Below are 16377 nucleotides of genomic sequence, written 5' to 3' on the forward strand. Positions count from 1 at the left end.
GAAGGAAGGAAGGAAGGAAGGAAGGAAGGAAGGAAGGAAGGAAGGAAGGAAGGAAGGAAGGAAGGAAGGAAGGAAGGAAGGAAGGAAGGAAGGAAGGAAGGAAGGAAGGAAGGAAGGAAGGAAGGAAGGAAGGAAGGAAGGAAGGAAGGAAGGAAGGAAGGAAGGAAGGAAGGAAGGAAGGAAGGAAGGAAGGAAGGAAGGAAGGAAGGAAGGAAGGAAGGAAGGAAGGAAGGAAGGAAGGAATTACATCCCTTTCAAGACTTCCTTCTCCTTGCTGATAAAGTTATTTACTTGAGAAATATTTATAAATTACTTCTATAGCAGTTGTTTTTATCCTCAGTATCTTCAGAATAACAAAGCTGCTGGCATCTTCTGGAACTGGAGGATGTTGTGCACTCATACTGGGACTAATGACAGCAATACTCAAAACCATTTTACAATGCTAATTATAAAACCAGCAAGGATCCAAAATGAGCCACACAGCTGTCTCTAACCAATACAATTTTATTTATAAGCAGGGAATGGTTTTAATTTAACTGATCAAATCCTCCACTCTGTAGGTGAAGGCACTCAGTGAATCCCAAACAATTTAGAACAGGTAGAACTAAAGTGTTACAGTGAGATGCACTTACAGAAATTTCTTCTCCTTCAAGAAGCTCTTCAACAACAACAGTTTCCCCAGCTGTGCCAAAACTCTTATCCTACAGTGAAACAAAATCTCTTTAGTTCTGTTTCAGTTTTAAACTGCTGAAAATGCAACAAGAAATAGGTATTTTTAATACAGCCAAAAATGCAGCACAGGTTTGAGATGATGAATCCATTTCTCCCCCCCAGGGATGTCACCAGTAGTGAAATCCCTACTCCTCTCTTTGTCCTTAAATAAATGCAGGGTTTATTAGTGAATATTTTGGAATGACAGAGGGTATTTGTGATTACTGAGCAATTCCTCATGCTCTGCCTTCTGAAATTCACCCCAACACCAGTGACAGCCAAGTCTCCAGTCTGCACTTCCACTGGATAAAAAAGTGCAATTTTATCCAACACCTGGGAAGGGAGCAAGATTCTCACATGCCAGTGCAATGTTTGAACCTGACTGCATATTCTGGATAATTAAGAAATTAAGAACAAACAGCCCACACTGCCAAGGTGATTTTGGGGGTCTCTAGAAATCTCTAACTCAGGTTTTTTATAGAAGACATTGGGCCCTGTTCAGACATGAACTGTGCAGTGACCACAGACCCCCAAAATGTGACTGCAGCACCCATGCCCTGACCCCTGAAGCACAAGTGTGTCCCAGAATGTGTTCCATGGATCAGCAGAGCTCCAAGGAATCTCAGGGTGCTGTGCTGCTGACACCAGCTCAGGGCCTGACCTGGGAGCCTCAGCTCTGTGCTCCTCACTGGGCAGATAAAATTACTTCACTTGGCCTCACTTCAAATCTTGATGCTCCAAATACATTTGTGGAATATCCTTCCTCAGTGTGAACTTCACTGGAAATAATCCCAAATAATTTGACTGCACATTGAAGTGCTGTGCTTGGTCCTAATGGGGCTTGTGAAGACCCACCTGAATCACTGAGGAGTTCAGTGTGGGACTGATGGATTGCAGGAGTCTCATAGAGTGAAATAAAAGGAATTGCATATATAAATCAGTGAAATAAGGGTGGGTTTTCATGAAGAATGGTTTTATTTTAGCCTGCAGGAACTGCACCTCAAGCCATGAATAAATCAGCTGCCCAAATAAAAGGGTGAAAGGTTTGATGTCTGACAGCCACGTCTGTCCCTGTTCCATGCAATAAGGAGTATCTGTGATGCTCTGAGGTGGTGAGGAGCTGCTTTGGTGTGAGACATTCCTCCTCACCTGCATGATCTCAGTGACAGCTCTGCAGGCCTCCTCCTTGCTTGAAGCCACGATGACTCCTTTGCCAGCTGCCAGCCCACTGGCTTTGACAACCAAAGCAGGGAAGGTGGCACTGCCAAGGCAAGGACAGACATTCAACACCAACAGCCCTTGCAGGGACATTCTGAACATTTCCAGAGTTGAAAAATCAAAGTGCTTCTCAGTTTTCATGGCAACCTTATTGAGTAACACACAAATCACACCAGGCTCCTCTCATTAGGCTCTGCCTGAGAAAGGTTCCTGCTTCTTTTCCCCACCAGGGAATTCCCTGACTGCCCATTACTGATTTCCATTTGGGAATTTCATCTGGGGTCACATGGCTTGCACTGTGATGAGCAGATCATCAGTTGCTGAGTAATTCTCCAGGTTTTCTTGGTGAAGAAAAGGGATAAGAGGCCAGCACAGATGGCTCTGGGCTGCTCCCTGCCTTTCCCCAGCAGGCAGAGTGACAAAAAAATAACAGCTTGTCCTACATTCTCCTGTGAAGTGAACACTGAACCTGCACTCCATTTCAGAGCAGGAGGAACCATTTTTCTCAGACTTTCTGCAGTTTGAGAGAGTCATGGCAGGTGATCCTTTGAAACCTTTGCAGATGTTCTATCCCAAAGGCATGGATACCTGGCAATCATTGGATTGGTTTGGATATTTACAGTGTCAGTAAGAATATTGACCAGAACTGTACCTGTTGATGAAGGCACATGCTGCTTTGGGATCAGTGAAGGATTTCCACCTGGCAGTGGGGATCTCATGACGATCCAGAAAGGCTTTGGTGAAGCTCTTACTGGACTCCAGCTGAGCTGCCTTTGCTGTGGGGCCAAAACACTTGATCCCAGCTGCTGTCAAGTCATCCACAATTCCTAAACACAAAATATGTCATAAATCTCCAGGTGATTTATGAGGGTCAGGCCAGCCAAGCTGCACTGATTCCTTCAGCAGGAATGCCAGGAATAGAAGTAACCTGTGTCTGCAGTGCCTGCTCTGCTCACTGGAGCCAGGAGCAGAAACCCTGCACCACTGCAGCCCCTCAGGATGTGCTGCCTTTGGGAAGGGATGACAATCCCCCCTTGGTTTATAACACCTTTGAGCCAAAAGTCAACATGAGTCTTTGGTGGAGATGCCAAAAGGTTTAAGCAGAAAAACTACCAGCATGTTTATAATTAGGTTTTTTTTAGCAAGACTCAGATTATAGTTATTTCAAATCATGAAAACTCCATAGGAAAACCAAAACTGGCTTTCCTGCTCACACACTACCCTTCAGAAATTCCTTTTCACCTCAGCACAACTCTGGATTTCAGGGAAACTCCAGAGGATCTGTTTCCATTCAGACTGGAAACACTGCTGAGTGATGCATATATGAGGACTAAAATTTACTTTTCTTCTAAATGCCGAAGGCTCTGATTTCCAGCTTGTGTCTCTTACCAGCAGCAAGAGGAACCTCAGGACCAACCACCACCAGCCTGATGTCCTGGTCCCTGCAGAACTGGGCCACAGCAGCGTGGTCACTGACTGGAACAGCTGTTGGGGACACAAACAGGGAAAGATCCCACCAGGGGTGCTCCTCAGGGTGAGGTACCACAGAGCACCCCCAGCCTCCTGTGGGCTGCCAGGGAACCTGGAGGGGTGAGACCCATACTGACGCAGACTCACCCAAAGCACAGCCCCAAACCCCAGGCAAAGGCTCTGGCTGCACATCCACTGTCAGAGTCCTAAATCACAGAATCCCAAAATGTCCTGAGCTGCAGGGACCCCCAGGGTGTTGGGGATGAAACAAATGGCTGATGGTAGAATTCCAACATCTTTTTTCTTATTTTCTTTCTTTCTGTAGTGCTACCAAAAATTGCACTAAACTGAGCCCTCTGGAAGCAGGGGGAATGAGAATTTTGTTTTCCATTATGTTAAACTTAATTAAGGGCACTGTGCTGTCATTATGGCTGAGGGTATGTGGGCTTGGGCTGTTACAACCATTATCTTTCCAAAACCAAACATTCAGTGTGATGACACTTGAAATGGCCCAAACTGTGCAAACAAAAGCAAAAGTCCTGCACCAAAGACAATAACCCAGAAGTTACGCAAAAGGCCCTGCAATTGCACAGCTTTTATCACGAATAAACAAAGCCAAGGTCTGCAGGGATGGGAGAAAAGAGATGAGCCCAGTGGGGATTGGCTGCTTGGGCAGGGAGGAGACTGCACACACCAGGGCACGGAGCTGGCAAAGGGAGCACAGGATCCCAGCATCACCAGGGCTGGGAGAGCCCTTTGGGACCATCCAGTGCCACCAGCAGCACCCAAACCCTGTCCCCAAAGCCACCTCCAGGACACTTCCAAGGCCTGACCACTCTGGCAGGGAAAAATTATTTCCAATTTCCAATCTGACCTCCTCTGGTGTAATTTAGGGCCATTTTCTCTTGTCCTTTCCCCTGGGACATGGCAATACACTGGGAGCTGATGGTCTCCTCCAGCCATTTTCTGGGGAGTGATGAGAGAGGAAGGGGATGACAGAATTTTGGTCAGTCCCACTGTGCTCCCCCTGCTCTGGATGAATAAATTCATAGAATCATTGAACTCCAGGCTTGTTTGGGCTGGGAGAGACCTCAGAGCCCACGCAGTGCACCCCCCCGCCATGGCAGGGACAGCTCCCACTGTGCCCAGTGCCCAGCCTGGCCTTGGGCACTGCCAGGGGTGCAGGGGCAGCCCCAGCTGCTCTGGGCACCCTGTGCCAGGGCCTGCCCACCCTGCCAGGGAACAATCCCTGCCCATAAAATTTCCTGATTCACAACAGAATCTACATTTTGTTATAAATTTACCCTATTCAGGTGGGGTGGTGAACACCCAGACAGAGCACAAATAAAATTCACCTCCTTGGCACCTCTTCCACTGCCCAAGTGTTTTGTACCTTGACTTCCATGTGCAGCTGATGCCAGCTGACTTCTGGCTCACCCAAAAGCACCACACACCTGTGCCAGGGCCTGCCCCCACAGGGAACAGCTCCTAATTCCCAATATCCCATCCAGCCCTGCCCTCTGGCAGTGGGAGCCATTTCCCCTTGTCCCTCTCCAGGCAGGAAAGGAGAGAGCCTGGAATTCACCCCAGATTTCCTTCTGCAGGTCTGATCTCAGGGTATGAGCAGTGAGTGTGGCACAAGATTTACACGATGGAGAAACGTCCTAACAACAAACAGGAAGGAACAAATTGTGTTGTTTATCCATGATTTTAATTTTCCTCCCAAATATAATTTTTCTTGGATTCCTGGCTGAAAGGGAACATTTCTGTAGCTGTGTTTGACTGCTTGAAACAACAGCTGACCATCCCTTTGGAAGCAGACAGGAGGACCTTGGCCCAAGGATTTCCAGGGTGGAGGTTAAATTTCAGAGCACAAGTTACACTGAGAGGTAAAATGTGACAGAAGGAGGTGTCAGGATGGTGAACTCCATTCACAGACACATCTGTTCATTTAGCAAGCCATTGTCTGTGCTTCTGCACCAAAACTGCCCAGATAATCCACCTAAATTAAATATAAACCTGTATTTAGGCACCCAAATTAAATCTCACTTTATTGCTGGAAACAATTACAAACTGAGATCAACCACAATTTTTTTTTCTTACTTGAATACAAAGTTTGAAAGATTTAAGGTTATTTATAATTTTCAGCTCACTTTTTTGTGTTTCAGAAGTCACCCAAGACCCAGAGCTGCAATCCTAATTAAAGGCAATTCCATGACCCACAAAGGGAGGATGAACTCTCAGAGCAAAATCTTGATGATACCAAAAAACTCCCAGAAACCAGGGAAGGAATTTCCCAGATATCCCAGGTATTGTTGCCCACACAACATCACAGGGCTCATGTGCTTCTTTCTGACAGGCAATTCCTCATTTTCCACCCTGAGTTAAATCAAGGCCCCAGTGACAGCACTGGAATTCTTGAACAGGTGAGACAAATTCTTTCCTTAAAAACCAACTTAAGTCAAACTCTTCATAAATTCTAGGCTCTTCCTGGGGTGGTGAAGATTTCCCTCCCAAAGCACAGGTGAGCCCATGTGCAGAACAAAACCATTTATTCCACATGGAAATTTCACAGACCTGGCTCGAGATCAAGCATTTCCCACTGCTGGTGCAATGTTTTTTATGGGATGAAAGAGAGAAAAACCCAGTGGGGGTTTAAAAAGGCACAGCTTGAAAAAAACCTACTTGAATTCCCATTCCACAGGCCCTGCAGCCTGGCACTGACCCCATTTAGCACAAGGGTAAAGGGGATTTTTTGACTTTCTGATCTTGTCAAGCTCTTCCTTCCAGGCCTCCCCTCAGAGGCCAAACAGAACAAAAAACTGGAGTGAGGAGCTCACTCATGATGCTGTGACTGGACAAAGAAATTCAGGACAAAGTTGTTTCAAAGGGCTGTAATTAAGCATTCCAAGGGAATTCTATTCAATAATTACCTGCTGTACAAGGACCTGGCAGCACTCACATTTCCATGAGACAACAACACACAAAGCTATTCCCACAGCAGCACAAGTGCAGAAAATGGAAGTGTCTGATCCACATTCACATACATCCTGTGAACTCCACATCTTACACATGTTCTGAGGGGAAAACTGAGGTTTTGGGGAGGTTAAAACCCCCAAATCAGGATCTGTTGTGTAAAGGACACAGGAATCTCTGTGATCTGGACTGGTTCCCTGGGTGTCAGCCCCTCAGACCAGGCTTTTTTGAAATGCAGCTCCAAATTTTGGATGCTCAATTTGCAACATCTGAAGTTTGATTTCTCAAAATTACTAACTATGAAAAGTCTCAATTACAGCCAGTCAGAGCTCCAGCCAAGCAGGCAGTACACAGAGAAATATCTGAAGATAACCTTGATTTCTTAAGGTCACAAAGACAAAGGAGTGAATTATGCTCCCAGTGACAGCGTGCTCTTGTCACAGGCTGTGGGGATCATGGGGTTTCAACACAATTCTGAGAGCACAAGAGGGAATTTAGGTGCAACCACAGCAACTATTCTGAGCTGGATCCCAGAGGAACAGCTCTGGCTGAATCCTCCAAACCCAAACCTAAAGAATGACACTTCACAGCTGAGATCTCAAAAAATTAATTACACAACTTACACAAGGCTTTGTTCAAATACTTTTTTCTCTTCTTAACTGCACCTATTTCACATGCCCAAAACTTTAAAAAAATAATAATCCATTATCATCATCCATCATCAGTTTGTTTATGGGCTATGTTGATTTATGGGGTGCTGTTTTAAAGATGAGTTGGTTAAATGTAAAAGTTATTATTATTTATTTCTAAATTATTTTATGGGAATAGAGATTTTTGGGGGGGTATAGGATTTTTTGTTTAAATTTTTTATGGAATTGTAGTTATATACATCAGCCAATAAATCTTAAAATTAAAAACAAAAGCTTTTTTAGCTTTTTACCTAGCAAAAACTAACAGTAAGTTAGTTACTAGAACTAACACACTTTTGTCATTGGGTGTGTATGGCAGCCATCTTGACATCTTCAGTGTCATGCTTTTTATAAGCTACAAGAACGTAAAATTTGGTGGGTGATTGGTCGATGATTTATGATGATGGTTTGTATTTTTACTTGGTTTTTTTTGGGTGGGGTTATTTTTGGGGTTGGTTCTATGTTTGTTTTGGGGTGGTTATGAAATGATGATGACAGTTGGTCATTGTTTTTGATGAAATAGGAAATATAGAGGAAGGCTAATTGAAAGTATTGATGATAAGTCATTTGGATAATGTAGGGATATATGGTTTAATTATTTAATGAAAAAAATTAAAATGTCAAGATAAAAAAATGAATGCGTAAAATAGGATTTAAATATTAGTTCAGAGAACCAAATTTAATTAGCGAACCAAAACCACTATACAAAAATTAATATTTCCACTCAGCTTCAAACTAAAACCACCACAATCATCATCATCATGATTTCATTATCATCATCATCATCATCATCCTTTCACACTACCAGCTGTGATTTCAGCTCAGCAACATCCTAGTTGAATGATCAAATTTCAAATGGGTGACTTTTGTTTTTACCTGAATTGGAGATTTTGCCGTTGTCAGCCGTGCCTGCATTTCCTGGAGCCACAAACACGTGTTTGACGTGGGGGGACTGGGCCAGCTTCCAGGCCAGGGCGTGCTCCCTGCCGCCGCTGCCGACCACCAGCACCCGCTCTGCCATGGCCCTGCGGCACACAGGAAACACCGGGGGTCAGCTGGGGACCGTGGGGACAGCAGGAGCTCCAGGGACCGTGCAGTGCTGGAGAGCTTCATCGGGTACACACTAAACCTCCAAGGCTGAGCTGACCCAGAGCACAGCAGGAACCCGTCAGGAAAACCCTCCTGGGTCTGACTGGAAACTGCTCCCACTTACAGAAATCTGGGATAGAGGACAAAACCCTGCTGAGTGAGCAGGCTGGGATTTGCAGCCCAGAGAATCACAGACTCTCAGGATGGTTTGGGTTGGGAGGGACCTCACGGCCCACCCAGTGCCACCCCTGCTATGGCAGGGACACCTTCCACTGTCCCAGGCTGCTCAAGCCCCAGTGTCCAACCTGGCCTGGGACAGGGATGGAGAGTCCACAGCCCCTCTGAGCAACAATTCCTTGGAGATTCCAAACCTGCAAAGGTCAAAGCCCTTCTGCTACACCCATGGTATGAACAGAGAGTGTCTGGAGCTGGTTGAGGCCACTCAAGAGATTTTAGAGGCAATGACTGAAAAGCTCTGAACACCTCATGGAAAGGAAAGGCTCTGAGCAATGAGACAACACAGTAACTTCTAGCTCTGGCTTTCCTTGGAGGAGCTCACTCACACAAGGTAGAGTGGGGTATCCACTGCACTCTCCCATTGCAGTGAGGTTTGGAAAAACACATGGACATTGTGCTGGCCAGTGGGAGCACGGGTGCCCACGTCATCCCCTGGGTGTGCACACCTGGCTTACACACGTGGGGCTCACAGCAACAGGACAGCGTGTTCCCTGAGAGCCAGGAAACCTCTGCTCCCTGAGAGTCACTGCCCTGTGTACTCTCACATATTGACTGATGGAGGAGTTCACCTGCACTGACAAATCCACCAGAATCCAGAAAACAGGAAAGGAAGGATTCCAGGAAGGAAGGACATAATTTATAAACTAATTCTGTATGTTCTTCTTTTGAGCTAAAATAATAGTTTGGTTTGGGTTGGGAGGGACCTTAAAGTTCATCCCATTCCAACATGCCTACCATGGCAGGGACACCTCCCACTGTCCCCAGTGCCCAGCCTGGCCTTGGGCACTGCCAGGGGTGCAGGGGCAGCCCCAGCTGCTCTGGGCACCCTGTGCCAGGGCCTGCCCACCCTGCCAGGGAACAATTCCTCACTGCCAATGTCCCACCCAGCCCTGCCCTCTGGCACTGGCAGCCATTCCCTGGGTGCTGTCCCTGCAGGCCTTGTCCCCAGTCCCTCTGCAGCTCTGCTGGAGCCCCTGCAGGCCCTGCCAGGGGCTCTGAGCTCTCCCTGCAGCTTCTCCTCTCCAGGTGAGCACCCCCAGCTCTCCCAGCCTGGCTGCAGGGATCAGCTCCCATCTCCCACTGCTGGGGGAGGAACAGAGCCCAGGGAAGGGTTCAGGACAAAAGGAGCCACGAGTGCCCCTGGTGTAATCCCAGCACACACAACACAGAACCAGGGTCACCCTCCTCACACCGCCAGTCACTGACCTGCACTGGCCAGGGCCCAGGTGAGCTCAGAGCCCCCTGTGCAGGAGGGCAAGAGGGGATGGCAACAACACAAAATACATCTTAGAAAAGGGGGAAAACAACACAAAATCGAGGAGATTTCTAAGGGAAAAGCAAAATTGATCCAAAGCAGATTTTCAGGTGAGGCTGGGATGTGCCCTGCCCTCACATCAGCTGCTGCAGCTTGACTTGACTAAAGCTGCCCTGATGAGGGAAAATATCTGCATTAGGCAAAACATCCCGACAGAACAAAGTCAAAATAAATGTGGACAGAAGGATAAAATAGAGAAAATGAACACTGAGCTGTTTGCTGTCAACTAAACATGCCTGAGCTAATATCTGCTGGGGGAGACCAACAGGTTTCTAATCCAGTGTTGGGTCAAATGTAGATATTGCAAAGTTACAGATATGTTTTAATTATAAAACACCATGATTACTTGCAATAAAAAAGCTCAGGTTAGGCTATAAATTATCAGTTATGGTAGAGATGTTTGAGAAACCACATGACCAATTCTTTTATATTACAACTCAAGCACGAAGGAAAGGTAAAAGAATGAGGGATACAACAAAGGGTGAATTAGATAAATACAGTAACATAACAGTAAGGTAGAAGAGCACTGATCACACAGCAGGCAGTGTCTCTGAAGTCAAATGAGCATTGCCAGTGGTATCCAGAGCCAGTGGCCACTAAATTGTACTTTTTAAGGCAAATTTTATCAAGAATAAGTTGAACTATACACAACATGATTTTCCAAAAAAAAAAAAAAAAAAAAAGAAATTAAAACTTTTAACTTTTAAAATGTTAAGAAATTTAAATTTTAAAATGTTAAAACTTTAAACCAGGATGACTTTAAACTACTCACTGTGTGCTGTGTGTAGCAGGCTGAGGAGAGCAGGACTCAGGAGCTCAGAGGCACAAAGAGAGCGAAGACTGGCAGCCCCTGGTTAAAATGTCCCTGTCCCAACACTCCCGCCCCACTGATGACCCTGCAGGCAGCCAATGGAAGGGACTCCAGCCCTTCCAGCTGGGGACAGGGGACAGAAACTTCCCTGCAAGTGCTCTAGGAGAGAGAGGCAAAAGCTCTGCAGGACAGGAGCAGCTCATCCTCTTGTTTAGAACTTCTGTCTCATCCCAGGTATTCTTTTTTTATGGTTAAAAGCTGTTCATTAACCAGCTTGTGAACATTCTCTTTATATCTAAAAATCAGGATCTGCACTTTTGCAATAAATAAAAAATACTCTGTGTAATCAGCAGCATGATAAATAGGGGGTATAATGCAAATTATTATGGAATGCTTTGGGTTGGGAGAGATCTTTAAATCTCACCCCATCCCAGCCCTGCCATGGCAGGGACAATTCCCACTGTCCCAGGCTCCTCCAATGTCCCCGGTGTCCAACCTGGATCCTACTGCCAGGGATGCAGGGGCAGCCCCATCTGCTCTGGGCACCCTGTGCCAGGGCCTGCCCACCCTGCCAGGGAACAATTCCTCATTCCCAGTGTCCCATCCAGCCCTGCTCTGCTTCATCCTAAGGCGCTTGTGAAATTCAGCACAGCCTGCAGACCCAGTGACACCGTGGCCACCTCAAGGGACTCACCATGATGGCAACCCACTCCAAGAGTCACCTCCTTCTCCTCCCTGAAGTAAAACATTCTGGCACTACTGTCAGATGGAAGAATTCATCACATACAGGACAAAGCTTTCTGTAGGAGCAGTAACAGAACAAGCCATGTCTGCTATTGTCAAATAATATTTGATCATTTTACATCAAAATGTGAGTGAAGGTTAGGTTTCACACTTTTGTTTTGAAGCTCAGTGTTATTTGTGCATCCCACTATGGTATCCTAGCAACTTTTATTTAGGAATGTGACTTGAGAAGAAGTTGTGGTGGCAGTGCCAGTTTAGGAGGCTCAGATGTAGCCATGGCAGCCTCTGTTTTATTTTACACTGACACTCAAAGATGTCATGGAGGCCCCTCTGCTGCCCAACAGGACCTCACTTTAAAAATGAAGATCCCAAGAGGAAACATTCCTTTTTATTTTTGTCACTAATCCAGCAGTCAAAAATGTGTTCCCCAAAGAGCTAAAGTCATTCACAAGGTAGATATTTACTCTGTGAGGATTATCACACCCCCAGGATTTCTGGAAGCAATGTGTGAAATCCTTAACAGTTCCAAACCATGGGATGTCATTACCTTCTGCACCCATTGCCTGCTTTGGTAAAGAAGGAGGAGATGTTTGTTTAAAAGATGCTTTAAAATGAAGATAAGGGACATTTCAGAAGAGGCTCTGTTGTTAGATCCTTATATGAAGTGAGAGCAGGAAAGAAGAAATGAGTTAATCACTCGGTGTCTCCAGGAGGAGAGGAGGCAAGGACAGAGTGGAGCAAGGAGATTCCCAGAGCTTATCCAAGGATGTCAGGACAAAGTCAGCAGGCAGGAGCATCAGCTCAGAGACCTTTATCCTCACTGCAGGGAGGCAGCTGGGGCTCACCAACACACCAGGGAACTCTTCCTCACCAGCAGGGCCTGTGGGGCAGAGAAAATCCAGTGAGGGAGGCAAAGCCCACAGTCCTGAGAGCCCTCCCAGCCCAATTCCTGCACAGGGAGGCTCCAAACACAGGGAGCAGTGACGTCAGGCTACTCAGGCTGTCCCTTCCTGTCCCATCCCAGGGACAGGAGCCACTGACCCTCCCAAACTCACCCTGTGCACACACCTGGGGGTTACACTCAGCTCCTTGGCTGCTTTATGAACAGAACTCTCTAAGAAAACATAAACTCCCTAAGCAATTTATTCTCAAGAGTGATGCAAGACACCTAAATATTCAATCTCAACCGGGTGGAGTATTTTAATGAGGCAGTGCCTTATCAGCTCACCTCAAACTACAGCAGGAAAGGTGCAACTACAATCAGACCTCTGCACTCCAGCACAAACAGCAAACAACAGCTTCACACAGTTGTATTTTTTTTTTTTTTTTAATTAAGCTCCAGTGCTGTTTGTTTCCTCTGTATCTTTGTTTCCCAACATTGGCATTCAGGAAATCTGATGCAGGCATCCAAGTTTTTTTAGATCAAAGATATGGTCTTTGCCCAGAGTGTCTTAATTCAGGACCAGGTTGGACAGGGCTGGAAGCAACCTGGTGAAGTGGAGGGAGTCCCTCAACAGAGCAAGGAGCTGGAACTGGATGAGCTCTGAGGTCCCTTCCAACCACCCTGGGAGGGAATGAACTCCTACCCTTCTTGGAGCTGAGTCTGAAGAACAGCCCAGTACTTTCCCAAACACTACAGACCCAAGCCCAGTGTCACTGTGGAAGTTCAAATCCACAACTTCCAGCCCTGGAGAGGAGCTCTCATAACCTGGCTTTGGACTAAAGGACAAGGTTCATTCTTCCTCTTGCAGTTAGGCAGAAGAAAAAAAAAATAATTCTCACAGGAGATAGAAAAAAGCCCAGATTGGGAAGGCTGTGCCATTCCCATCCTACTGAGGGCTGTGTGTTTCTGACCCTAGCAGTCTGAGTGTTTATGAGTTTCAGGGTTTTCTTCAGACTTGTTATGGGATAAAAAAATCAAAAGAAGGGATTGGAGAAAAAGCCAAAACTTGCCATATCCTCCTCCCAGCTTGAAACTTTCTCCTCTCAACTTCAATTCCCTCCTAGGATCCACCCTGCCATCCTTGACTCAGCCCCCAAACTCACCCACGGCCAGGCTGTGTGGCCCCAAAGCCCCGTGGGCTGCATTGATGCCCTCTGAATGAGCCTCTCTGGCCACGCTGGGTGCCCCCAGAGCTGGCAGGCAGGAGGGGAGCTCTGAGGCAGCCTCCCGGGGATGTGTGCCAGCTGCTGGCCCCCGTTCAGCCGGGGATGCGCAAGCTGCGGGTTCAGCGACTGCGGGTGCACAGGGCTGAGCTGCCCCTGCCTGGGCCGGTCCCCATTGGTCCCAGCCCAACCTCTCCCCCTGCAGGCTCTCCTTCCCTCTGCTCCTGCCCGTGCCAGGGCAGTGTGGGCACCTGGGGCAGGAGGGCAGTGCTGGAGAGCAGACACTGCGAGGGTAAGCAGTGCAGCAAAGTGAATGTGTGACTGTGGGTATATAAAGGAAATACTCCCAGCTGCTGAGGGGTGAAGGATCACCACAGCCAGGACAAGGGAAGCGGCAGCACAAGGCAGCCAGGGAGGCTGAGACAGCAAACCCAGCTGTGCCCAGGGTCACCCCGATGGATGGAGGGACCAGGACACAGTCAAGTTTGCAGTCCCATTCCCACCTCCTGCCCCAGCCTGGCCCCGCTCCCAGGGACAGACACACCAGGGAACCGGGGGCTGTGGAGGGAAGACATCCACCTCTCTCTGCATTTTTTCCCTGTGTGGCTCAGTTTCCAGAGGGAATTCACTGTGCCAAGTGTGCAGGCAGCTCTGAGGCACAACAATAAACAGCCATGGCAACCAAACCTGCAAAATGGTCAGAATCCCACAGGGGAACTGCAGGTTTAGGTTGGGGCACAATTAGGCTCATCCTGAAGGAAAAAAACACAACTTTAGAAAACTTTTCACTTCCTCAGACTTCAACACATGAAGAGCGGCTTAAGTAGCCTGGAGGCCTCCAGAATCTGGTGGCAATTATTATTTTCAGTTAGAGCTTTAGGTTAAATAAGCTTCTTTTAACTCGTGTGTTTTGTTTAGGATAAATTCCCAGCTCTCACCCGGCCATATAGAATCATGAAAGGTTTGGGTTGGAAGGGAACTTAAAGATCATCTTGTTTCACCTCCTGCCATTCAGTACGGTGTAGAAAACGAAATAAAAGAAAAAAGTCATTATTACATGTGTCTTTCATGGCCCAAGCTGAAGCTCTGCCACACAGGCCCCTTGTGTCCAAGTACGATCCTCCAAACAGCTGGATTTGGCATTTTTCTAGGCAAAACACTCCCTCAAGATTTGCTGCCAAAAATAAACAGGATCATAAACTTTTACAACCACCCCCATAGTACTAAATTTGACACCTCAAGCAAGTAGGATGCTGGAAGTGCTCGGTGTTTTGTACCGTGATGAGGGAGCAGCACAAACCTTGAAATGCACTTTCTGTGTTACCCTTTCAGCTATATACCCAAAACAATAGCATAAGTATTAACTATGCTCAATTCCAACAGCTACTGGATAAATTTAAAAAAATGCTTCAAAAGTTGGTAAGCCCCCAACTTTGCAAACAGCAGGGAAAGAATTCAAGTGAATCAAAGTCCAAAACCAGAGACGAAATATTTACTTATTTCAAGTAAATATTTCACCACTTTGGCTGTGAAGGCCAGGCTGTGACGGGATTGCTATGAGGGCTGCGACAGATGAGTAATGCCATGGCTGACTCTCACAACTCAAATGCAAATATCATGTATATTTGTTAGGAGAAGTTTTATAGATTTATAGTTATGTTTTACCCCCCTTGTGCTGTTATCAGGGGGTGGCCTGGGACATTTGGGAGGGTGGCACTGTTGCTGTGACAAGAGCTGGCATCAATTGAGATTTAAGGAAATGATCACCACTGGACAGGGAAGGAGTCGGTGGGCAGAGCTTTGGGAGGGGCCAAAGGGTTCAAAGCACATGGCGGGGGGGAAAAATTCCTTTGCTCCAGCTCTGTAATATTTTCTCTATTCAGTCTTCTGTTGTATTTTGATAAAGGTTTAATAAACCTTTTACATTTTTGAAAGTGAGTAGCATTTCTCACCAGGCCAAGCCGTGATGGGGATTCCAAGAGGACCACGCCATGAGGGGGATGCCATGAGGGCATTTGCCATGAAGGGGGTGCCATGAGGGCCGTGCCCTGAGGGTACTGCTGTGGGGGACTATGCTGTGAGCGCCAAGCCATGAGGAGACTGCCATGAGGGCCAAACCATGACTGGGATGCTATGAGGGGAGTGCCTTGAACGCCAAGCCGTGAGGGCATTTGCCCTGAAGAGCGGGGATACCCCATGAGGAGTGTCCCGCCATTTTGCGGTGCGGGTACGGCGCACACGGCCCCGGGCCGCCCCCCGCGCCCCCAGCCCGGCGCGGGCAGCGCGGGGCCACCGGCAGCGCCGGGACAGCGGCAGCCACGCACCCGAGGAAACCGCGGCTCCTGCACGCTTCCAGCGCGGCTCGGGAACTTACTGTGCTCCAGAGGGCATGCGATAGTAGAAAGAAACGCTCCGGAAATGCTACAACCAGAGAGCACCGCAGGGGGAGGAGGGACGGGAACCAGCGAGCAGTGTTTTCGGCTGGGCCATCCGGAGTTCGCTTTAGCACAGCAATCCCTGAAGTCTAGAGCGGCTGGGGAAAGGGAGAGAGGCGGCCCAAAGACCTTAGGGATGCCTAGGTTGTTTTTTACTTTATCCATCGCCTAGGTTGTTTTTTGCTTTATCCATCGCCTCAGGAGCTGAGTGTGGTGGTCTGTGAGGGCTGTGCAAAGTTGGGTTTTGTCTCTACATCCCCTGAAATACCACATCCTTGGTTTGTCCCACATTTAGAACTTTTTGCTTTATGAAGCCAAAGCATATTAGTCTTAAGTCTAATTCAGCATTACAGTTGTGCTATGATACTGTTAATAAAACAAAATTTAATCCAGTTTTCCTCCCTTCCAGAGCTATAATGTGAAAGCATCACTGTTCTTTGTAAAATACCTTAGGAAATAAAATTTAATGTTCTTTTTTGCATATTTAAGCACCAGACCAGACTCCTCCTTTGAAAGGGAAAGTCACATGAATAAATGCTCTAAGTAGTATTGATGATTGTAGCAGAACTACTATTA

General features: G+C 47.1%; 1 protein-coding gene across 3 annotated transcripts in view; it reads right to left on the reverse strand.

Annotated features, from left to right (window-relative positions):
- Window positions 1–15777, reverse strand: part of GART (phosphoribosylglycinamide formyltransferase, phosphoribosylglycinamide synthetase, phosphoribosylaminoimidazole synthetase) — a 35502-nt gene extending 19725 nt beyond the window's left edge. For 2 of the 3 annotated variants that reach the window (XM_058824732.1, XM_058824734.1), the window contains exons 1-6: window positions 10478–10528; window positions 7941–8089; window positions 3319–3414; window positions 2582–2756; window positions 1861–1972; window positions 633–701 (exon numbers count right to left, since the gene is read on the reverse strand). In XM_058824732.1, coding sequence (XP_058680715.1) covers window positions 633–701; window positions 1861–1972; window positions 2582–2756; window positions 3319–3414; window positions 7941–8085 — 597 coding nt within the window. In that variant the 5' untranslated portion in view covers window positions 8086–8089; window positions 10478–10528. Of the gene's footprint in view, window positions 1–632; window positions 702–1860; window positions 1973–2581; window positions 2757–3318; window positions 3415–7940; window positions 8090–10477; window positions 10529–12069; window positions 12141–15740 lie in introns of those variants that run through there. The other variant, XM_058824733.1, reaches the window with a different exon arrangement.
- Window positions 15778–16377: the final 600 nt, after the last annotated feature.

Source organism: Ammospiza caudacuta, chromosome 2 (genome assembly GCF_027887145.1).
Source record: "Ammospiza caudacuta isolate bAmmCau1 chromosome 2, bAmmCau1.pri, whole genome shotgun sequence".
Classification (NCBI taxonomy): domain Eukaryota; kingdom Metazoa; phylum Chordata; class Aves; order Passeriformes; family Passerellidae; genus Ammospiza; species Ammospiza caudacuta.